Below are 24,687 nucleotides of genomic sequence, written 5' to 3' on the forward strand. Positions count from 1 at the left end.
TGTGAAATGTCAGGCAACCATAGCAAGTGTCTTGTCACCAGTTGGCATCAACTCAGTTCAAGTATTAGGAACTACATTTCGAATGCTCACTATAACCAGGTAGTATGCCCGGGACTGAAAATAAAAGGTGAGCCATATTTAGCATAGACCTCAAAAAAAAGAGGGGGGGAAGGGAGTGATGAATATTTATACAGTACCTACATTTTGCTGGTCGCTGTTAGGTACACTACATACCTTGTTTAATCCATAAGTCTGGCCTCTTTGACATTTTTCAAAGAAAATAAAAAACTTATCCAAGACCACACACACCACTTATCCAAGACTGCTAAAACACTGTTGTAGAATTCAAACCAAGGTCTGTCTGTCCCAATCTGTGTTCAGGTCTTTCCTTTGTTTACTAATTCTTTTTTTTTTTTAATTCAATTAACCCACTGCTTCTGCTGCCAAGTCATTTCAGTCATGTCTGACTCTGCTACCCCATGGACTGTAGCCCACCAGGGTCTTCTGTCCATGGACTCTCCAGGCAAGAATACTGCCCTCCTCTAGAGGATCTGCCCCACCCAGGGATCAAATCCACATCTATTATGTCTCCTGCATTGGCAGGCAGGTTCTCTACCACCTAGAAAGCTCATTTTCTAGTGCCATCTAGAAACTCCATTTAACCCACTATATGCCAGTATAAGAGTTGCCTCAGTTTATGGGAAAATTTTCAGTTTAATGGGACAAATCTACAGGTATTCATGTCATGAAAATACCATATGAAGTGTTATATATCAATAAATAGAATGTCCTAAGTGCAATGGAACATAGAAGAGGGACTCTGCCTAGGGAGGTTCATAATTCTTTTATCCGGTTGGTTAAAAAGACAAAGTAAAGCTTTAATTCCTGCCCAGATACCATGGCAGTGACCTTGCAATTATTTCCAATTAAGCAACCCCAACCTTTCTTAAACCTGCTCTGCCTGGGTCATACACTCCCTAAAACTGAGGTTTGCTGGATGTGGCCATTTAGACCACTCTCTACTTACTATCTGTCAAGCTTAGATCATGGCTGCTACTTCTATAGACCTCAATGTTAATGGATCCTTTTTTTTTTTTTTTTTTTTTTGAGACTCTGACATTAAACTAATCATTACCATGGCCAGAGTCTTCAATAAAATTAGAAAAGTCACCTCTCTTCCTTTCCCCTCCTCTCCTTCCCTCATCTTTCCCAATTTCATCTGTATTACTTGAATCAGAAGATCCTTGGGTAAATTAAACTACTAGCATCATCCCATTTTATGCAGAATGTACTCATCTCAAAAATATATAAATGTATGTGTGTTGTGTTGTTTAATGGCTAAGTCGTGTCTGATTCTTTTGTGACCCCATGGACTGTAGCCTGCCAGGCTCCTCTGTCCATGGGATTTCCCAGACAAGAATACTGGAGTGGGTTGCCATTTCTTTCTCCAGGGGATTTCCGTACCCAGGGATTGAATCCGTATCTCTTGCATTGGCAGAGCGGTTCTTTATCACTGAGCCACCAGGGAAGCAATGTATGTTTATGTATAGGATCATTGGTGTGTGTGGAATTAGCTTCAGATGCCTAGACACAAAGTCTCCAAGTGTCCCTAAGTGCTCTGTCCGGAACATACTGTACCAATTTGCTCTCATCTTTATTGACTTGTTTTACTTCTGAGTTTCTCATATCCCATAGGCTCCAACTGGTCCTCTGAAGCATCACATTGTCCTGCCATCATTAAGCTACAAGGGGGCTTTCTAGCCTTTTGGCAGGAAGATTAGATCTGCTGTTGCTATGATGTTGCAACTACCTTTTCTCTTTTTCTCTCCCTTTCTCTACCTTTTCTCTTTGTCTCTTTCATTTGCAGTTGTCCAATCCATAGTATGTTGGAACTCTTCTAAGAATAACTGCAATTTTGAAAGCTCTGCGTGTGGGAGGCATTATTTATAGGCCTTTGTGGTTTTTAGAGGAAGAAGAACAACTTCTAAGCAGAGTTCTCCTAATAAGACTACCCCCACCCTATTTTCAGTTCAGTTCAGCTCAGTTGCTCAATGTGTCTGACTCTTTGTGACCCCATGAACCACAGCACGCCAGGCCTCTGTGTCCATCACCAACTCCCGGAGTCCAACCAAAGCCATGTCCACTAAGTCAGTGATGCTATCCAACCATCTCATCCTCTGTCATCCCCTTCTCCTCCTGCCCTCAATCTTTCCCAGCATCAGGGTCTTTTCAAATGAATCAGTTCTTTGCATCAGGTGGCCAAAGTATTGGAGTTTCAGCTTCAACATCAGTCCTTCCAATGAACACCCAGGACTGATCTCTTTCAGGATGGACTGGTTGGATCTCCTTGCACTCCAAGGGATTCTCAAGAGTCTTCTCCAACACCACAGTTCAAAAGCATCAATTCTTCGGTGCTCAGCTTTCTTTACAGTCCAAATCTCACATCCATACATGACTACTGGAAAAACCATAGCCTTGACTAGACGAACCTTTGTTGACAAAGTAATGTCTCTGCTTTTTAATATGCTATCTAAGTTGGTCATAACTTTCTTTCCAAGGAGTAAGCATCTTTTAATTTCATGGCCGCAATCACCATCTGCAGTGATTTGGAGCCCAGAAAAATAAAGTCTGACACTGTTTCCACTGTTTCCCCATCTATTTACCATGAAGTGATGGGACCGGATGCCATGATCTTCATTTTCTGAATGTTGAGCTTTATGCCAACTTTTTCACTCTCCTCTTTCACTTTCATCAAGAGGCTCTTTAGTTCCTCTTCACTTTCTGCCATAAGGGTGGTATCATCTGCATATCTGAGGTGATTGATATTTTTCCTGGCAATCCTGATTCCAGCTTGTGCTTCCTCCAGCCCAGTGTTTCTCATGATGTACTCTGCATGTAAATTAAATCAGCAGGGTGACAATATACAGCTTTGACCTACTCCTTTTCCTACTTGGAACCAGTCTGTTGTTCCATGTCCAGTTCTAACTGTTGCTTCCTGACCTGCATACAAATTTCTCAAGAGGCAGTTCAGGTGGTCTGGTATTCCTATCTCTTTCAGAATTTTCCACAGTTTATTGTGATCCACACAGTCAAAGGCTTTGGCATAGTCAATAAAGCAGAAATAGATGTTTTTCTGGAATTCTCTTGCTTTTTCCATGATCCAGAGGATGTTGGCAATTTGATCTCTGGTTCCTCTGCCTTTTCTAAAACCAGCTTGAACATCTGGAAGTTCACAGTTCACATATTGCTGAAGCCTGGCTTGGAGAATTTTGAGCATTACTTTACTAGCGTGTGAGATGAGTGCAATTGTGTGGTAGTTTGAGCATTCTTTGGCATTGCCTTTCTTTGGGATTGGAATGAAAACTGACCTTTTCCAGTCCTGTGGCCACTGCTGAGTTTTCCAAATTTGCTGGCATATTGAGTGAACACTTTCACAGCATCATCTTTCAGGATTTGAAATAGCTCTATTTTAGCCAAATACTATCTTCTGCAGGATATTTTCCTGTAATTCCTTAGAAAAAAGTTTCCTTTGCAATAGTGTATTAAGAAAAAAAAACAGTCAGTTTCTACACTCGTTCTTCAGGACTGTCCTGATAGCTCCACAGATTGAAGGAATCTGTTTATACTGTGTGTTCCACTCTCCATGGGCTCAGTTCTCAAGATCATCTCATAGTACAACTATAAGCCATCTACTTTCTAAACAGAAAGGCCAAAAGGCTACAAAGATAAGTTATCCCCCTGTACACAGTCTCCCCAGAAGTCCCACATAACACTCTGACTACAGTCTCATTGGCCAGACTGTGTCAGCTGGTCACTCTGGCTGCCAAGGAAGTGAGGAAATGATCTCTTTTAGCTGCGTATGGCCATCTCCTCAACAATGGGATGGTCTAGCTAAGGAGGAAGAGAATGGATACTGGGTGGTGTGTGCCTCACCTATTATTCTCTTATCTCTGATCTTTTCTAGCAGTGGCCTCTTTAGAATCATCAGGAGCTCTGTGCTAGAAGTTAGAAGTAAAGTACAGAAAAGAAAGGTATCTGAGTCAATTATATAAAGAGCTTAAATTCAAGAAATTATTATAATTCTGAGCCTTTATTAAAACTATGGTAAGATAAATTCTCTAGTATACTAAGTAACTCAGTTCTTACTGTGCCATCCATGCCCAGAAAGGCAAAAAGAAACAAAATGAAAGAAAACACCCTACGTGATATGTAGTTTGGAATAACTTCCTATTTTTTTTAATGTATGTGACTAAGCATTATGCTTTCAAATTTATTTGCATTTTTTTTGTTTTACAGCAAAAATGAAATGTATTAGGGAGAAAAGATAGCATAGAACTAATAAAAAAAGAAATCTTTAGTCCTCCACAAAATTAAGCAAAAAAATAGAATACTGGTAATTGAATCAGAATGTATGTCCTTATGTGTTTGTTTTCTAATGCTGCTATGACAAATTATCACAAACTCTGGCTCCAAACCATAAGAATTTATTATCTTACGTTCCTGAAGACAAGAAGTCTGAAGTCTATTTTGTAGGGCAAAAATCAAGGTGCTGGCAGGCCTGTGTTCCTTCTGGAGGCTCTTTCCTCAGCTTTTCTGGGGTTTAGAGGCTATCTTTACTCTTGGACCCATGGAGTATCACATAGCCATAGCTCCTTTTGCTTTCATTGACATATCCCCTTCTCTCTCTGACTCTGATCCTCCTGCTTCCCTCCTGGCCACCACTGTGATTACATTGGGCCATCCAGATAATCCAGAATAATCCCCCCCATCTCAGAATCCCAAATTTAATTGGGATTAAATCCCTAATACGTGGAAGGTAATGTATTCACAGGTTCCAGAGATTAGGCCATGGACATCTTTGGGAGGCCATTATTCACTCAGCCACAACTTAGAAAATAGTAAAGCACTTATGAAAACTGATTGATCTTAATAAGAAGATCGTGTCAGAGCCACACTGTTGCTGCTTTCATTTTCCCTTGATCTTATTCACAGTCAAAATAAAGAAACTTCATGATGCTGATTTTCAGTATATTTATTCCCTTTGGCTGCTAATCAGAGCTTTACGTTTTACATTTGCTAGGATTTAGTCCAAAATTCTTCTCAGAAAATTCCCTCATGCACCTGAGTAATCGTATTCTTTTCTGTTTTTTGTTTTGTTTTGTTTTCAGAAAAGCAAGACAACAACACAAGAATCGAAGCTATAAAGTCTCTTGTACAAAAACTCCCTCCACCAAATCGTGACACCATGAAGGTTCTCTTTGGACACCTAACTAAGTAAGTTGTAAAAGTTTCTGGTTGTGTTGTCATATTCTCATTTCCTAAATGACCAATATTTAATTTCAAGTCTCTAGTACAAGAGTTTCTGAATGCATCCATCTCAAATTTCCCCCTCTAGCTGATCTAAGTCTTCCTTCAGAAGCTGGGAAATGTACTTGAGGTAGGAAGGGAGACCTACAAAAGGAACTTTCAAAATAATCTCTTTTCCCTGACTTTTAAACAAGTACGTGTTTGCTGACTGATTGCCACAACTGTAGCCAGAGCCCTGGAATGGGCTGGGTTTACTTTGTTATTTTAGTATGATGGCAGGAGCCTGGAATGATTTAGACATGAGTTCAAAACCTAGAGCCATCATGTACCAAGAGTGATGACCACATATAAGTGACTTAAACTCTCTGATAACCAGTTCCTTCATCTATAAGACATTGATGCCAATAGACAATGTGACACCTATGTAAACTGCAGAAAGTGAAGAGGAACTAAAAAGCCTCTTGATGAAAGTGAAAGTGAAGAGTGAAAAAGTTGGGTTAAAGCTCAACATTCAGAAAACAAAGATCATGGCATCCAGTCCCATCACTTCATGGTAAATAGATGGGGAAACAGTGGAAACAGTGTCAGACTTTATTTTTCTGGGCTCCAAAATCACTGCAGATGGTGACTGCAGCCATGAAATTAAAAGACGCTTACTCTTTGGAAGGAAAGTTATGACCAACCTAGACAGCATACTCAAAAGCAGAGACATTACTTTGCCAACAAAGGTTCGTCTAGTCAAGGCTATAGTTTTTCCTGTGGTCCTGTATGGATGTGAGAGTTGGACTGTGAAGAAGGCTGAGCGCCGAAGAATTGATGCTTTTGAACTGTGGTGTTGGAGAAGACTCTTGAGAGTCCAAGGGACTCCAAGCAGATCCAACCAGTCCATCCTGAAGGAGATCAGCCCTGGGATTTCTTTGGAAGGAATGATGCTAAAGCTGAAACTCCAGTACTTTGGCCACCTCATGCGAAGAGTTGACTCATTGGAAAAGACTCTGATGCTGGGAGGGACTGGGGGCAGGAGGATAAGGGGACAACAGAGGATGAGATGGCTGGATGTCATCACTGACTCGATGGACATGAGTCTGAGTGAACTCCGGGAGTTGGTGATGGACAGGGAGGCCTGGCGTGCTGTGATTCATGGGGTCGCAAAGAGTCGGACACGACTGAGCGACTGATCTGATCTGATGTAAACTGCTAAGAGAAAAAAAGACAGTGAAAAGACCTAGAGGCCACACAGAGCTCGGTGTGTTTGACAAGCATAAAGCAGACCTGACTGGCTAGAGCCTCGTGGATGAGGGACATGGGGGTGGAGCTGAGGTCATAGATGTTAGACCAGTGTAAAACCACATAGGTTCTTGCGGGCCACAGTGAGAAAGTGGAATTCCATTATAAATACAGTGATGAACCATAAAGTGTGTTAAATTGAGGGATTCTATACAAGATCACCCTGGCTGACAGATGGAGAATGATTTCCAAAAGTGAAAGCAGGGAGACCTATACGGAGAAAACTGTGGTAGTTCAGGCAAAAAGTAATGGTAGTTTCACTGGAAGCCTTAAAGAAGTATTTTGATGATGGGTCAAGTCAGATTTGCTGATAGTTAGGATGCAGTGGAGAAAGGAAAGGAGAAATTAAATGTTCCTCTTGGGGTTTGGTTTGGAGCAAATGGAGAAATGGTCATGTTACCTAGATGAGTAAAACTGGGAGAAGGAAAAGGTTGAATAGGAAGAACTAACTGGAGAGCTGTGTTTTGGACACTTTAAGTTTGAAATGACCGTTCCTCATTTGTCTTGTGTTAACACCTTCTTCAGATAAGGCAGAGTGCAATATAAGTGATGAGGTTTTAGCTTTCATCACATACATATAGTAATGTTGAAGCCTGATAGATCGGGCAGTTTTGCTTTTGTGAGATTAAATCTCTTTAATCACCCATTCCTTGGGTTGAGTCATTCCTATGGATTATTCAATTAACCCACTACATAATTTTTAATTGTAAATATAATGCACGGAATTGCATACATGAAAAATTTAGGCAACTGTCATGCTTATAAATCAAATTTGCCTTCCAGTCACTCTTAGCCTGCTGAGCAGAAATAACTACACTTCTTGTATCTACCCTTCCAGACATGTTCCTAATCCTAAGGACATGCAAATATACCTGTGTGTGCTTATTTATTGCATTAGAGTATACATTCTACACATATTGTTCTGCAACTATTTTTGCAACTCATGGACAGCTTCCCATTTCATTAAGCAGGTATCTGATTCTTTCTAACAGTGGCCTAGTATTCCATGGGATGGATAATCTACAATTTGCTTCACTGTTCACTACATTAGGGAACATATTTCAATCTAATTCATCATATTTCCTTCTTACTATTTCACTCCCACCAGTGGAAGCTGTATCAAAGTTCAGAAGACCCCTTATTTTTAGAATGCCCCTGCTTGTCACGTCCATATACTGCCTTTGGTGGGAAACCCAGATGGTTTCTTGGTGAAACGATGTTGGGCTTTGAAGAAATAGAGATCTACAGTCAAATTCTTGTTCTATACTTTATACTCCCTTTATGATCTCAAACACGTAAAATCATATTAAATAATATCAACCATATCTTGTGGTTATGAGAATTAAATGAGATAATGCATATAAAAAGTCTGGCACAAGGTAAGCATTCCTCAAATGCTAATTCTTTTCCCTTAGGTTCCAGGCACACCATGAAAGGAATTTCAAGTTGCATGTAAATACTGGAGTGCTTATCTCAGTAATTCTAACTGGACAAAGTCATTAAGCAAATGGAAAAGTATACTCTTTAACGCTATGTAATACCTAGTCTCAGAGATCTTGAGAAATATCCATTACTCAGTCTCAAGTATGCCTTTGTTTTTCCAACTGAAAGAACAACTATAAAATGAAGAAACTGAGAATCAGCTAAATCCTACTTTGAAAACACACACATGCACACACACACACATACACACACAGTGAAGAAAGTCTATCCAATTAAAAACTTTGAAAGGATGAGAGTCATGCCACACAATCGCAGTATTAGCAATTAGTGCCTGATCATGTCTTATATTTAAATTAATTCCCTAATTTTGTTAGAACTTTCGTTCAATTCAGTAGAGATGGAAATAGATGTTTTTGATGGAGATTTCAGATCGGGTTATTATATCACCTTCACAGCATCCACGTGATACAGGTTTCCATTTTAGATGGAGAGAAAGTGTTGTTTGCTTGCCGCCCACCTTTCTTGAGTTGTGTGACCATATTCCACCCTGCAATGATTTATAAACAGGGTTTAATTATGCACAAGTATGTGCACATGATTATATCTTGTTAAGCATTTCTTGCTAAGTTTTTGATAAACAGCCAATCGTGGCATGTCATCAAAGCTTGAGAAGACTAAATAAGAAGATTGTTTAACGAGAATTTAAATGTATTCATGTTTGAAAGAATCATTAGAATGTTTTCCTTAGTCTTGATGTATTTGGTAGTTCTTCAGAAAATCTACCATCAACACTTGTATGTAGTGTTTATTCCAAATTGTTGCAAATATATATATATTTTGAAGTTTGTTTAGCAAAGGTCAGGGAATGCAATGAAGTGCCAAAAATTCCACTTGACCTACGTTGTACTCTATAGCCAACAGAATAGAAGTCCATTTTTGCAAAGCTCTGAGTTAAACATTCCCTTGAAAGCAGAGCAACTCCCAACTGAGAAAGTTTAATGCACCACAGTTGAAGTAGAAGCTGGATGCAGGTGCTATTCACAAAAGCCAGAATTTTTAAAGGGTTATGATTATATTAAGCATGTGCGTGCATGCTCAGTTGCTCAGTCGTGTCCCACTCTTTGTGACCCCATGAATTGTAGCCCACCAGGCTCCTTGTCCATGGAACTTTCCAGGCAAGAATACCGGAGTGGGTTGCCATTTCCTTCTCCAGGGGATCTCCCTGACCCAGCGATGAAACCTGCATTTCTTGTGTCTCCTGCATCCCCTGCATTGGCAAGTGGATTCTTTACCACTGCATCACCTGGGAAGCTCATGTTAAGCATAAGATTACATAATAACCTCACAGGCTGAATAGTCTCATAGTCCAGAGTCCTCATTCTCAATCATACTCATGGTGAAGTATGTGCTTCTGCTGTGATAGATTGAGACCAGGAATTCAGAATACACTATCGTCTCAAAATGTCATCAGCCAGAAATCTTTATTAATAGGCACTTTCACCAATTGACATTACAGTGATAAGCACTGGAAGGTCCCGTGATACCCTCTGAATCATATAAATGGCATGTTCTATCTCTGAAAAATATGTGGCCAGTGCATGTTCCTTCGGCCTGCTTATTTGAAAAGGCAGGCAGGCAAAGTGGAGATGAAGTTAATGGGAAGGCAGACCTAGAAAGATAAGCGTTGCTTGTTGATGGGTAGTAGCTTGAGGTTGAGAGCTAGGCAGCGAGGTTATATAAGAAATAGAGAACCACTGAGACTTCATCTGTTGGACATTTGCATGATGTGCTCCGTGTTTATGAAAGAGTCCTCCAACAATAGAGTGTGGGGTGAATGAGATAGAAGAAGAAAAGAATCCAAGAAGCCACTTGGAGAGGTAGTTAGATTGGAGTGATGAATCTTGGATGGAAAACAATGGTCCAAACCCTGCGACTTCTCAAAGGAAAATTCCACTCAGCTTTTGCTTCTCTCATTTCTTCAACCCCCTTATTTAGTCAGTCATAGGGATAAGTCTCAACCTACTCCAGTACTCTTGCCTGGAAAATCCCACAGACGGAGGGGCCTGGTGGTCTGCAGTCCATGGGGTCCTAGGAGTCGGATACGACTGAGCAACTTCACTTTCACTTTTCACTTTCATGCATTGGAGAAGGCAATGGCAACCCACTCCAGTGTTCTTGCCTGGAGAACCCCAGGGACAGGGGAGCCTGGTGGGCTACCGTCTATGGGGTCGCACAGAGTCGGACATGACTGAAGTGACTTAGCAGCAGCAGAAGCAGGGATAAGTCTGGGGTTTCAATGCCAAGTAATTGTAAAAATAGTTCCTTCAATAGCAGTAAAATGGCAAAAGAAGACACTGTTTAGAAGGGTGCACTTTTTTCTCTATTTTGAAATACAGACAGGGAAAAAGCAAGATGAGCTTAGAGAAGAATAAGGAAATAGAGTTAATTCTGTTTTGTTGGTGTGAGTTGAAACAAGCCCTCTAGATCTGCTGGTGGGGATGTCCCACCCAGCACGGTGGGAACCCATAAATGTAATATAGCTCAAGAATGAAAGCCTTTCAGATCTTATTGCCTTTTGAGCCAATATCTTAATGCCATTACCTATCCTAAGGAATGGTGGGGGAGGCAGGTAGCTTATGCAAACGAAATTTTACTATTTACACGAGTAGAAACTTGGAAACAACCTAAGCATTCAGGGACAGGGGATAGTTATACAGAACATGGCATATCATATCAGCTTAATAAAATGTAGTTCATAGCTAGTTGTTTTTTTAATTAGGGAAATCCTTGCATTAAGTCAAAGTCAGGGATACAATATTTTATATACTCAAAGAGAGTATAAGTGTAAATATGTGGGAAAGTTGTGCATTTAGAAAAGACTGTAAAGCTGCTTGCTGAGATGTTAATATTTCTTTCTTAGAGTTGTTGAATCATGAAAGAATTTTTTCTTTGTGTGTTTCTTCTTCTCTCCTAGCAGTGGGATAGAAAGAGACATGGGGTTTGAGAGCCGGTAAAGAGAATAGGCTTTGAAGTTAGGCAGAAGTGAATGTGAGCCTTGGCACTGCCACTTACTGGACGCATAACTGTGAACTGACTTAACTCTAAGCTTCCTTTTTCTCATCTGCAATTCAGGATTCATAATAACACCTATTACTGTGGTTAGGAGTGAAAGAAGAATCCTTTGAAAGAATCTTGCACAGTACCTAGCACATAGTAGGTCTTGGATAAGCATTATACATCAACATTTATTATTTTTATTATGTGAGAAACATAAAATAATTCCTAATGAAATAAATACAGGAAGAACTGCTGAGGCTGGGTTGCCAAATTTCCTGACTTCCAGAAAAATTCTTTAGCTCACCACAACATCTTTTGCCAGAACCTGAGTTCCGACTCTGGCCTGACTCGGCCAGGCTCCCCTGGTTCCCATGAGCTGCCTTCTTTGGCGGGCTGACAGACCGCCTGACACCTCCGTGGGGTGCCCAGCCCCTGTGTGAATTCCCTGCACAATTCTGTGCTGTCACCAACTCTCCGTCAACCTGATCTGAATCTTATCCCATGTTCTCAAATCCAGCTGTTTTCACCTTCAAAGTGGTATCCTGCTGATAAGAAAGCCTGGTCCACTTGACTTCTACGCAGGCATCGGGACACTGGTGACAGACACGGGTCCTCCTTCACTTCCTGTTCAGAGCCTTCTGTTACAGCAGTATCCTAGGGACAGACAGTCCTCTTGCCTTGTTGTCTAACTTATCAGAATGGTTCTCACAGAGAGGATTTCCTACCAGGCAGGGCAGCACACTGGCCATGTGGAAGCCTAGTAAGTGAGATAATCTGAAGCCAGTAGGGCCTTACCCTTGGCCTCAAATCCCCAGTGTAAACACTCCTAGAATTTTACCAGCTATATATCCACCTGTCATTGATGCTGACCTTTTCAAGTTCTAGAATTCCTGCTGCTGTTACTATAAATAAACTGTCCTAGCTATTGCTGAAGTCTTTTTTCACATTTTTATTTCCAGGATAAAAATAATACACGAGAATTACAGAAAACTTAGAAGATAAATACAACAGTATTTTTCACTGTTAAACTCGTTAGCCAGATTTACTTTGTGGCATGCATTTTGGAGGCCAAAACAATCTCAAATGTTTGAGGATGGGTAGGGGAAGATATAAAAGAACATTCAATCCCCAACGAGGTATACATCGTCCAGAGAAAGTTAAAATATCTCAGAAATGTGTAGCATTTAGAGGTGCTTAAAATAATGTCATTCACTGATTTTCAAAAACAGCTTTGGAAGAATATATTTGCTGAAGATTTTAGGTGCAAATAAACATTGTTGTAGGAGACTTGCACTTTGTACAGTAGGCTAAGAAAAGCGTCCAGCTGTTCTTTGAATTCCAAGGTGAAAAAATGATATGGCTGAATAGACAGATCTCATGGAAGCATGCCAGTTGAATGCTTCATTGAAAGGTGAAACTGTTGAGCTGTGGCTATTTTGTGCGAGTAAACTGATATTTAAAGCTTCTCTGTGATCTTCATGGATGTTAAATAAAATATTCTACAAAGGCATGTCAGAAGAACTCCAATGACGATGACCTAGAAGTATAGGGATTGTATGAGGAAATGATGCTGAGGAAGTAATTCATCTACCCAGCCTGTAAAATGGTCCTGTGGGTGTCTCTGAGCTTTTGGGAGGGTGGGGGGATGAGGCATAGCCTGAGATGGACTGGAAAGCCTGTGAGTCCTCACCCTTCTCCCTGTTTAAGAGTGATGGCTGGTGAAGCTCTGCCTCCCATCAAGGCCTCTGAAAGCTCTGCTCTGGTGTGCCTTGGAGCAAGCTGTGTTTTCCTGTGCTGCCTTCTGGCACTCCACCCTTTTTCTGTACACTTTGGTCTCTCACCCAACCACAATACCTGATATCCAAAGACTTGCAGGCCGTGGGTATTTTTACTGGAAAATAAAGAACCTGAGCAAATTGTTATTTTCCCTTTTTCTCTTTCTTTTTTTTCCCCCTGAGAAACAACGGCTGCAAGTTGTTTGAAATAAGCCAGAAGCCTAATAGCTCCTTTGCTTGTGTGTTTGAAATGGCACCCTAATCACTTTGAAGAGCTAATGTACTTCCTATGGGTCTGAAATTTCTCAACTGGACTCCCGTGGCAGAATTTGGCCTGGTAGTTAAGAAAATTAATTACTCTGATCCTGAGGATGAAGCAATAGTTCCCAACTCCCTGTAGTGATCATTAAAATGTCATCTACTTAGGAGACACCTTGGCATGGGATTTGCAAGGTTTGTGAGCATGGGACTAAGGTTCAGTGATCCTTCCACTGATGGACCCTTGTTCTGCAGGAAGGCTTTGGGAGAGAAGGTTTTTAAGACGGGAGTAAAATGACTTTAGATCTTTTGATTTAACATTTGAATGTTAACATTAACCACTGAATAATAGAAAACAAAGCAAAACTTAACATGGCTACTGCCCATTTATCACTGTCTTCTCGACTATTAGTGATGGCCCATCTCATGGGGTATTTCCCTCCTAAAAGGTAAGTTTTTTTAAGCTGTCCCAGCCTTCTCCACGATGAATCTTAGCCTTTTACCTAGAGGGAAAGACCCAGGGATTTAGAATCAAAAGACATAGGCTCAAATCCCAACCTCAGCCCTGAGAAACTGTAAGCCACTCAGTCATGTGTGACTCTTTGTAGCCTGCTGTTCCCTCTTTCCATGGGATTTTTCAGACAAGAGTACTGGAGTGGTTGCCATTTCCTATTCTAGGGGATCCTCTTGATCCACGAACGAACCCAGGTCTCTTGTGTCTTCTGCATTGCAGGCAGATTCTTTACCCCTGAACCATCAGGGAAGTATAATATTAGGAAAGCCTTTAATGCCTCTAACCCTCCCTTTTACTTATCTGTGAAATAGGTCAAGTAAATTCACACTGTGAAAATGTTAACTGTGGAGTCCTATCCACTCATTCCTTCAGGAAGTCTTAAAGGAGTGCCTACTGTATTCCAGGCGCTGGACTAGATCAGAGATTGGCAAGCTATGGCCATGGATGACACCCAGCCTGCTGCCTATTTTTATCAACAAAGTTTTATTGGGAAACACAACATACTTATGTGTTTATGTATTGCCAGTGGCTGTTTTCATGCTACAGTGGCAAAAGTTAAATCACTGTAACAAGTTGCACAAGGCCAAAAATAGTTACTATCCAACCCTTTACAGAAAGTGTTTACCTACCTTTCAATTGAATACCAGGGGCACAAGGAAGACTCCTACCCTCACTTATCCTATGGTTTCCCAGGACTGATAAATGAGTAAACAATGATAATAAATACAGTGTGATATCACAAGACACTATGAGAGCACCAAGCAGGAGCTGACGTTTAGCCAAGAGAAACCAAAGAATGCCTCCCAGAAGAGAAGACATGGGCTATTTTTAAGGATGTCATTTTGGCAGACAAAGGCCTCTATAGGCAGAAGGAAGACTGTGTACAAAGCGGCAGGAAGAAGGAGAATTACAGTACGATAAAGACATGGTGACTCCTCTGGAATGATAAATTAGGAACCATAAAAGAGGGGATAGGACAGAAGCCCAGAATGTAGTAAATTAGAGCTAAATTGTGATGAACCTCATATGCTTTGCTAAGGAGTTCGAAATTCATTCATAGACACTAGGTAAATCACTGAATGATCTGAAGCAGGCAGAGATGTGATTTGACTTGTATTTATAAAGATCACAATCTTTTTAAATGTGAAGAATAACTAGTAGGAGGGCAGCACTAGATGTAGTAGGAGTAGTTAAGAGGCTGATACAGTGTCTAAGTCTGAGATACCATTCTAAGGGAGTGACGGGGAGAGGAGGGAAAGGGATGGCTACAAGAGGCATGGAGGAGGTAGATTCAATAGAACATGCTCAGTGAGTACATGCAAGAGGTTAAGAGGAAAGAAGATTCCAGCATGGCACCCAGGAACTAGCTAAATGGTGAAACCCTTAACTCAAACAGAGCAAAAGAAGAAAATTAGAGACATGAAAGAAGTTGAAATCTTTTGGACATGATGTGATTTGGTCATTGTTTATATTCTATTAAAGAATAAGAAATCTATGTTGGAATGCAGGAAAGCTGATTGGGATCTAGGTATGAATCTGGTAGTCTGGTTTAAAGATAGCATTGGGTGAGGTCATGAATAAACCCAAGGGAAGGTGTGAACCTAGAAGAGAGCTGAGGAAAGACTCCTGGGGGTGTCCCTATTGAAGAAGCGGCCAGAGGAAGAGATACTGGGAAAGGAATCTGAGAATAGTAGACCTGGTTATAGAAAGAAAACTTGATGGAGCAGAGGTATTTTATTTTGTGGCTAAAACTACTGCTTCTAGAAAAGGGACCTAGAAATTTCTCATGGTAATGGGACATTGAGCAGATATTCTAGTAGTGCTGCTGCTGCTGCTGCAGCTAAGTCGCTTCAGTCGTGTCCGACTCTGTGCGACCCCATAGACGGTAGCCCACCAGGCTCCCCCGTCCCTGGGATTCTCCAGGCAAGAACACCTGGAGTGGGTTGCCATTTCCTTCTCCAGTGCATGAAAGTGAAAAGTGAAAGGAAAGTGGCTCAGTCGTGTCCGACTCTTAGCGACCCCATGGACTGCAGCCTACCAGGCTCCTCTGTCCATGGGATTCTCCAGGCAAGAGTACTGGAGTGGGGTGCCATTGCCTTCTCCATCTAGTAATGATGATCTCCTATTCTAACATTCATCCTTTGGCTCTTGAAAAATCACAGGAATGAATATATAATAATCCAAAAGGAAAAAAAAATTGTTCTATAGTATAGTGAGTTCTTGGAAACATTGGTAAAAATGGAAATTGTGACCAGGTTCCTTCTACCATTAGCACATGGGCTTCAGGAGGGCAGGAATTTGTATCATTTTGATTCTTGCCACATTTCAAGAGCCTACTACAGTGTCCCACACATTGTGGATACTCAGTGATTTTTGTTGAACAATCACATGACCTCATTGAAGAGAAGAGGATCATTGAAAAGTCATTGATAGTTCCAATTAAGGTCAACTTCTTAAGCCTGGAATCTTAGAAACCTGATATAGACTAGGACTAGGGAATATTCCATTTCGAGGATATTGTTAAGTGAATTGTTTTTCTCAAGCTTCTGTCTCCTCACCTTATGTTTATCTTTTCATCATGATGAAGAGAAGAACAGCTCTAATTAGAAAAGAGGCAATATTAACATTCATCATGTTAGGAGGTCCAGAGTATAATGATCAATGGGTGCTCAACAAAGCTGACTTTGCTAAGTCTTGATCAGGGACTCCGTGACCACCCACCAGTGTTGGAGCCTTTTAAATCAATCACTACAGCCCAGAATGGGATTGCCAGTTCTTCTAATTGCTTGATTATCTCAGATTTGTAACAGATCTTGGAATTTCAAAGCTTAGATTTTTTTTTTCTCCTGTCAGTAGTCTCACTACTCAATTAAAGAATCTCTATCTCTCTTGTCTCGTCATATCATCCAACCTTCCTGTCCATCTTTTGTTCCAGATCCAATATTGACTTCCTATTACCTTGAATTATTTAGCATCAGGTAAGGAGAAAAAATTATTATTACCAAGGCTTGACCTCTGCTTATAAGTGTATAAAGAAATTCAGTTCCCCTGTTTTATGGAGCGGAGACACATAACTTCAAAGTAGAAGGGGGAAAAAATCAACCAGACCTCAAGTCACCTGATTTCCAGTCCACTAGACCACACTCTGCTTCCTTGCCAACACCAATACGTGATTGTTTCCAGGGAAGAAAGAGGGAGAAAGACCAGCCAACTGTGATAAAGGCACAGGCCCATCACTCAAATAACCTGTTTTTGCACATCAGCTATAACCCCAACCTTTTAAATAAAATTACCAAATTATTTAGTGGAGTGACATATTAAAATAGGGGTTTCCTTGGTGTCTGTCCTTCCGTCTCTCTCTCTCCCTCTAACACATTGCTTTCCACCTAAGAAACACTGGCAAGTTTTATCTCCAGGGGTCCTTTTAAAAAACAAGCAGAAAGAAGTAGAAAGAACATATTTTTTTTAAAGGTGGTGATGGAGCTGTCTTTTGCCACCTTCTTTCTCCTCCTTAAATGGAAAGCACTGAACCCAGATGCCCAACCACGGAAGATACTCTTCCAGAAGCAGCATCTGGCTTCCTGGCAAGCCCTTCAGGCGAGTCGTTTGGGAGCTTTGCAGTTGTCTTTTGGTCTGTCACGTGTATCAGATACCATGGCCTCTCTGGCTGGCATGTCCAGGCAGCTGCCAATTCCTTTTGCTTCACCTTTAGTTCTGAGAACTAGCTCCCTCATTTTCATTTCTTACTGGACTTATTTTTCTCCCCACTGCCCATAAGAATTCCAGGACAAGACTAATTTCTCACTGCTGTCGGCCTGTCAACTTCCTCTCCAGGCTTCTGTCTTTTGAACCCGAGTGAAATCTTCAGCCATTTAGTCCTACACTAAAATAGGTTACTTTGAATAATATTTCTTAGCCACTTCTTGTCAGCGTAGTTCCTTGTAAACTAGGGGTGGGGGGTGGGGGGAGGTTGTTCCCTGAAAAGAAAAACAAAACATTCCATCGGAGTAATTTATTCTGGTCCGTACACAAGATATGAAAGTATTCCTGGCATTTGTGTATTATTTAGTTAAATCATATCGGCTCCCCCACATCCTTGTCACACCACGAACAAAAGAGCATCTCAGGACTGCAGAAGAGGAGACAACGCGGCAGCATTTTACAAATAGCTGCCGCTTCAGGACACTAAAATTTTCTTTTTTTCTCTCTCTCTTTTACCTGTTAATGTAAATACATTTTTTCACTGGTGAAGGATTCTGTGGGGCTTTTTTTTTTATGGATAATTGTTAAGAACACAGAGTCCAATGGTAGCCCACGCACCAGGAAGCTGTGACAAGGTGCTGACAAGTCCGGCAGCGGCACCCAGAATGCAGAGGAGAAAGCAGAAATTAGAGCTGCAGGGTGACATCCAGGAATAGTTAACACGGGGTAGCTGCACATTTCCACGTTGCTGGGGGTTTTGCCTCGTGCAGGAAAAAGTGCAGCTTGTATACGAGATTTCAGATTTCAAGACTGTGTTGTCTGGGTTGAGAAAAGACTGGGCTTTAATAACGGACAGAAGGAAATCGCAGACATAAGTAATAATTAGTCTGTGGCCACTGGCAGATTAAACCCATACTTGACTTTGAAGGGGTATGCAACTAAAACCCAGACTCACCTGAAATGACAGCCTCTGGAGGACAAAGAAATGAATTTAAGAGCTGTTCAGATCAGGACATTGGGAAGATCTTTTGAAATCATCTATAAAACAGTAGAGCTCAAATTTAATATTAGGATTTTTAAGGCTTTTTTAATCTCTGTCTCAATAATATTTTGTGGTCTTTAGTTTTTCCTCAGGTTAATTTGTTTTCATGTGTACAAAGGAAGTTGGAAATAACCTTCAGAACTTAGAAGCTTTATATGAAATACGGCCTTCTATAAACTTTTTCTCACTTCTAGTAATTTCTTCTCCTCTGTCATACATTCTTTTAAACCAGGCTCTTTACACTGACAATTTCCCCTTTCTTTTGTTCTGCCTTTTGTCCCAATATCCTCCTCCTCCTCAAATTCTTCTTCCTACACTTCTCTCTGAGAACTGTCTTCACTTTCAAAGCTTTACAGATACATCATCCATTTCCCCATTTATTCTTGATACAAATACAGATCAAGTGCCTATCATGTGATAGATGCTGAGCTGGAAATAAGGATAATTTTACCAGGAAAACAATCAGTTCCTGGGATCTGGGAACTTGATTCAGTTATGTTATCAGTCTCTCTGCCCTTATCTGGGAATGTTCATGTCCCTCAATCTTGACTTTAACTCCCAACTTTCTGACTCTTGCCCTGCCCCTCCTCTCCTCACAGAGATATGCAAGCCGGCCCATCTGTTGTAGGCATTTAGTTAATCCATCCATGTGATTAGGAAGTCCCTGCTCTTCTTTGCTTTCCCACTTTCAAAGAGAGAAGTACAGACACTTCCCTGGTGGTCCAACGATTTAGACTTTACCTTCCAAGGCAGGGGCAGAGGGTTCCATCCCTGGTAAGGGAATTAAAATGCCTTGTGACCAAAAAAACCAAAGCATAAAAAAGAAGCAATATTATAACAAATTCAATGAAGACTTTAAAAATGGTCCAAGTCAAAAATATCTTAAAAAAAAAAAAAGAGTGAAGTAGAACTTTTAGGAGCAAGGCCACAGCAAGGAATAGGCAAGATACAGTTGCTGGTGGTCGGGCAATAAAAACACTTTTTTCCTACCCTCCATTTAATGTCAGTCAAGACGCACCTCTTAATAAATCTTTTCCCTTTATCAGTGAGTTCACTTGCTCATTCATTCATTCGTTCATTCATGAATTCATTTAGCTCATAGTGTTTGGGATACGAAAAGATACAAGAAATTACCCCTGCTCTAAATGAATTTTTATCTAATTAATTCATGTCTCTTAGACATCAAAACCGAATGAGTGTTCTCAAACAGGGAAAAGACATGCAAAGTGTGATACTTCACTTAAATCTTATTATTTTCCTTTTGAACACTTTTTGAACAATCATTTTACATTCCAGAAAAATCCCACCCTCAAAAGCATCTCTTCTCTGATTAGAGCACAACTCTGTCCTCTTGGTTCCAGGCTCACCCACCTTTTCCCACTTCTCTTTCATTTCCAGCTGCCATTCCAGAGCTACAACTGCTCTTTTGGTACTGACCTTTGAGTCATCAGAAAGAGATTCCATTCACTCTCCCAACGCCACATTTCCTGTTTAGGGTCAGACATCCCCCACAGAGATAGTGAGGTATTTTATGGGTGGTTTACACGTCCAGCTATATTTTTTTACCTAATGGGAAAGGAAAAATAAAATGCATGCCGCATTCTCTTTGCCCTGACTTTGAAAATAACCACTAAAAATATTTTCATATCACACTGAAATATAAAATATTTTCATATTACATTGAAAATAACCAATTCCTAGGGAACCAAGCTTTTAAAGCAATTCATACTTCCCTGGCAGTCACAGGCATTTACCCTTCTTCTCCACAGAGGCAGGCCTGTTTTATTCACCCCTCATCACATTCTTGCTATTCTGTGCTTGAGTTTCCCCTCCAACACTCTATAGTAGGCTAGGTAGGCTAAGAAGCAGGTGACTACATAAAGTAAAGATTCACTGCCACATTCTAGTCATTTCTGATCCCAAAGCACATTTATCCAAGAAATGTTGATATAGAAGAAAACAGACATGAGGTTGCCATATAAAAGAAAATGGACTGTGGCCACGGAGATAGTGGGGGCAGGGAGAGAGATAGCCAGAGAGATGTTCTGTTCATCAGGAACGCAGCCACCTGAAAAATACCAGCTAATTAGCTGTCTGTAGCCACAAAACACAGCAGTTTAGTGCAAGAAGTGAACAATACTTTACCTAATTGAAACTACAGAGCAGACTTAGGTAGGCTGCGTGCAATTACAGACGTTGGAAGTCAGCCAGGACACTGAGGTTAACAACCCCTTCTCACAAAAAGCACCGCGGGAACATCAATGACCACAAGTGGTAAAGGCCGGCATCCTGCGGCCCATCCAGAAGGCCTCACCTCTCACAACCTAGGCTCCATCACAAGGGCGTAATGGTGTCAACTAACTGACTGGAAGAAAGAGTGCCCTCTATCGGTGTGCCTGGGCTCGGGGTGTGTGTGGGGGGGGGGCGGTATGTGTGTGGGTGTGGGTGCGCGCGCATGCGCGTGCACATGCTCAGTCATTTCTGACTCTTCACGATCTATAGACTGGGCCCTGTGCTGTGTGACTAATTCAGCCTTCTTGGGAAGCAAGCTTTGAAGAGGTAGAATGGAGGGAGATTTAAATAATGGAGGACATCCCAGGTGTCAAGTGGTAGACAAGGGAACTGTGAGGGATCCACCATCTGCTCATCTCGCGGCCAACACAAAGGCTGCCTACCATCTCAGAAAGTTCTATTTCAGAATTTCTCAAACTTGAAGGTGCTTATTGATCAAATCACATAGAGATCTTGTCAAAAATGTAGATTCTGATTAAAGAGGTCTGGAACAGAGCCTAAGATATTGCATTGAGGACAAGCTTCCAGGTGCTGCTGTGTGGGAACCAAACTTTTAGAAGTCAGGGCTTGCAGAAAAGACAGCAGAGACTGGACGAAGAGATTGAGAACTTTAAAATGAGATTTAACACCCACAATAATCAAGCTCACTTTCATTGGTCTTAGGAACCAAAGGAAGCAGAAACAGAAAGAGTTCAAACTATAAAGACTCAAATCTACTCCTAAAATAACTTTTACTATTAGAGGATGCAAGAGGCCCAGATTTTGTTCCTTGAACATGTTTCATGAATGAGATGGCTACTTTAAACAGTATAGCATTTCCCACTCACTGGCTGATACTGTAGCTGAGACACCCCAGCCAGCAGTGGTCTGGGATGACCTCCAAGAACTAAAACTGTCTTTTAAGGTGAGTCAAGAGAACACAAGATGGCTGAATACAGACCCTCAAAACTTGATCAATGGGCAGTGAAGGGAGTAATAATCTTCCTCCAAAGCCTATAAAATACAATCAGTGTTGGTGACAAACATCAAAGAATGGGCCATTTTAAGCTTATATTATGCAAACTCAGTTTATTGCTATGTGCTATGAAGCCTTTCATGATAAAAGCTGCAAGTACTATTAAAGACTTAATTGATAGGTGGATTAATGATTATATTCTTTATCTAGTCATTTCCTAGGTGCTTTTTAGACTAATATCTACATATTTTGTGACTGCTTAATGATAGAATTCACTTTAGATGTATAGAAACATGTACACACAGATATACAAACACATGCTTATAAGCAAGACCCAGTTAGCCCCTGGTGAAATTAGTATGGGTTCCTACATTTAGAACTTGCTGTGAACAAATTTTAAACTAGATAAGGCTAATGTTTGAATATACATTTATCCTAATATATAGCTTGTCAGTATGCTACTTGCCAAAGATATATAAATGTAGGATAAGATATATATATATATATGTAGAAGAATGTAAGCATCAATCAATGAACCAACAGTAGCTCTGGAGTGCCCACTCTGTGTTCCACACCACACTAGGGAGGGTTGGGAAGATAGAAGATGTATAAAGTTCTGCCAGTGCAGAGCTACTAATCTGAAAGTGGACAGAGCACTTAGGGAAAAGAGCAAAGAACAATTAACTGTTAAACAGTACATGAAGGAAGAAGTAGAGTAAAATAGTTAAGTCTTCAATGAAAGGTGGGGAACCATGAGTGAGGCCTGGCAGGAAAGTTGGAATCTGAAGTCTCAGACCATAGGGCCCCAAGGCAGGTTATTGAACAGTTGAAGAATAGAAGTTTTGCTTTTGTTTTGCTTTCAATATCTCAATTTATTGAAAGGTCAAGTTTGAAATTGTTTTGGAGATGGAGAGGCTGAAGGAGGAGGCTTGCAGTAAGGCTGGAGGGCAGTTAGTTTTGTGTTGGTTGAGGAGCTCAGCAGGAAGAAGGGAATTGCCAGGGAAACTTTAAAGTGAGTCAGGTGTATTTGCTGATAGGTTTGATATGATGGATAAATGACCAGAAAGAGTCTGAGACAACGCCAGAATGTCCCATCTGTAGACAGAGTGATGATACCACTGATAGAAACTGGGTTATCATGAACTTTGAGCACCAACTCTGTGACAGGCACTGTTTTAGAAACTCAGGTGTGCTGTGCTGTGTTAAGCCACTTCAGTTGTGTCCAACTCTTTGCAATCCCATGGTCTGTTGCCTCCTGGGATCCTCTGTCCATGGGATTCTCCTGGCAAGAATACTGGAGTGGGTTGCTATACCCTATTCCAGGGATCTTCCCAACCCAGGGATGGAACCCACATCTCCTACAGGATGATTCTTTACCACTGAGCCACCAGGGAAGCCCCAATAAACTTAATACATATAATATAAATGGATAAATCAAATACACATAATAAACAAGGAAATGCTACAGTGTAGTACAAGATGATAGCTGCTGAGGAACTAGAAAAAATGGAGCAGAGTAAGGAGGGTCCAGGCTGCTACAGGGGTAATTGAGTCCAGTGGTTTGCAGTCAGTGAGAAAGAACTGACTACAGAGGGGAGATCTGAGAAAAGACTCAAGGGAGGGGAGGGAATTTGTCAGATGGATTTGCCTGGAATCAACGCATTCCAGGCATAGAGAACATCTAGACTCTTAGTGTCTTTGAGCTACAGCAAAGCAAGGAGGCCAGTGTGACCTGAGTAGAGGGAGGGTGGGGAGAAGAGGAGAAGAGTCACCTAGCTGACAAGGCCATGTCACATACAGCCCTCTGAGGCCAATGTGAGCACTTGGTCTTCTACTGAGTTCAAAGAAACGGGGAGCCAGTTGTAGAGTTTGGAGCAGGAATGACAAGAATTGATTTCAGTTTTAAAAGAATCACTGTGTTGAGGGTACATTCTAGGAGAATAGGATAACCAGATAGAAAACTATTTAACTTATACAGTTACCAATCTAATTAGAAAGAGTTATTTGTGGGTGGAAAGTTCTTTTCATGCATTTGCCTCTGATAGGTTAAAAGAATATAAAGAACTAGATTCCAGCCCCCTTCTTGGATATAAGTATCCCAAATAACTTAAGGCCTGTTAAGCTGCTGCTTTATCATCTTTAACATGGGAATAACATTTAACTTTATCTACCTTGTAGTGTGTTTGTGTGTGTGTGTGTGTGTTTGCACATGCCACATCTAAGGAGATGAAGAAAATGAAAGTCAAGATTATATACTGTTACTAGAGTTTGACATGGTTGGAAATTCAAGTGGAGAGTCCAGACTAGACACTTGATCTTGTGCTGAACCCAAATGAAAATAGAGACAGCACTAGATTCAGAACCACAAGACCTGAGTTTGCATCCTGAGTCCCTGACTCCTTAAACCTGTCACCTTGGGTAATACAGCTTCCTCGGTTTCCTCTTCTCTGTTAGAGGAGATTATAATACTGATACCTCAAAGGACTTAATCCACAGTCACATGTGAGTACAAGTCCAGTTATAAACTGTAAAGCACCAAACAAATGAAGCTCCCCAAAGCTCCTATTCCAACTGTACACAGCTCTACTCAGCCTGTTAAAAAATCATAATTAATCCTTCCATACAGATAGCTAACTTTAATTCTTCACGTTAACTGAAGATTAAGAATGATTAAGAAATAATTTCTTCCTCAGTGTCCCATATAACCAGTACCACCCATGTAACCAGGGTGGAGCAGCAGGAGGATTTAGCAGATCATTTTAGCAAGGGGTTAAGTAAAGGTGTGATACTAAAGAAGGAAGTGTCGATTTGGGAATCAGATTTTTGTAGAGTAAATATTCCAAACAATTAGAGTGGATACATTCACTGAAAGAATTCAGAGCCTGAAGAGACAGGATGGAATTAAATACCACACTGGTGACCAACACAGTAAGCGTCACTAACCAGAAAAGAGAAACAACACAGAAGATAAACAGATACAATAAGAAAGAATCATCAGCATGATGAAAATCTGAAGAGTATCATCAACTGGTATACGTTAATAAATAACTTCTGC

The 24,687-nt window shown here is 40.9% G+C and overlaps 1 protein-coding gene and 2 long non-coding RNA genes across 5 annotated transcripts in view; 1 reads left to right on the forward strand and 2 right to left on the reverse strand.

Annotated features, from left to right (window-relative positions):
• Positions 1 to 24,687, forward strand: part of ARHGAP15 (Rho GTPase activating protein 15) — a 700,275-nt gene that overhangs the window by 630,958 nt on the left and 44,630 nt on the right. For all 3 annotated transcript variants that reach the window (XM_086368469.1, XM_086368486.1, XM_086368479.1), the window contains one exon: positions 5,169 to 5,274. In XM_086368469.1, the coding sequence (XP_086224595.1) occupies positions 5,169 to 5,274 (106 nt within the window). The remainder of the gene's footprint in view (positions 1 to 5,168; positions 5,275 to 24,687) is intronic.
• LOC147378285 (uncharacterized) overlaps positions 1 to 24,687 on the reverse strand; it is a 144,377-nt gene that overhangs the window by 50,521 nt on the left and 69,169 nt on the right. The gene's annotated exons all lie outside the window — the stretch shown is intronic.
• LOC147378286 (uncharacterized) overlaps positions 12,024 to 24,687 on the reverse strand; it is a 39,534-nt gene continuing 26,870 nt past the window's right edge. The window contains exons 4-6 of the long non-coding RNA XR_015151800.1: positions 19,823 to 19,951; positions 18,299 to 18,381; positions 12,024 to 12,631 (exon numbers count right to left, since the gene is read on the reverse strand). This is a non-coding gene — a long non-coding RNA (uncharacterized LOC147378286). The remainder of the gene's footprint in view (positions 12,632 to 18,298; positions 18,382 to 19,822; positions 19,952 to 24,687) is intronic.

Source organism: Bos grunniens, chromosome 2 (assembly GCF_055505025.1).
Source record: "Bos grunniens cultivar Pamir isolate PY7600 chromosome 2, Bosgru_T2T1.0, whole genome shotgun sequence".
Classification (NCBI taxonomy): Eukaryota; Metazoa; Chordata; class Mammalia; order Artiodactyla; family Bovidae; genus Bos; species Bos grunniens.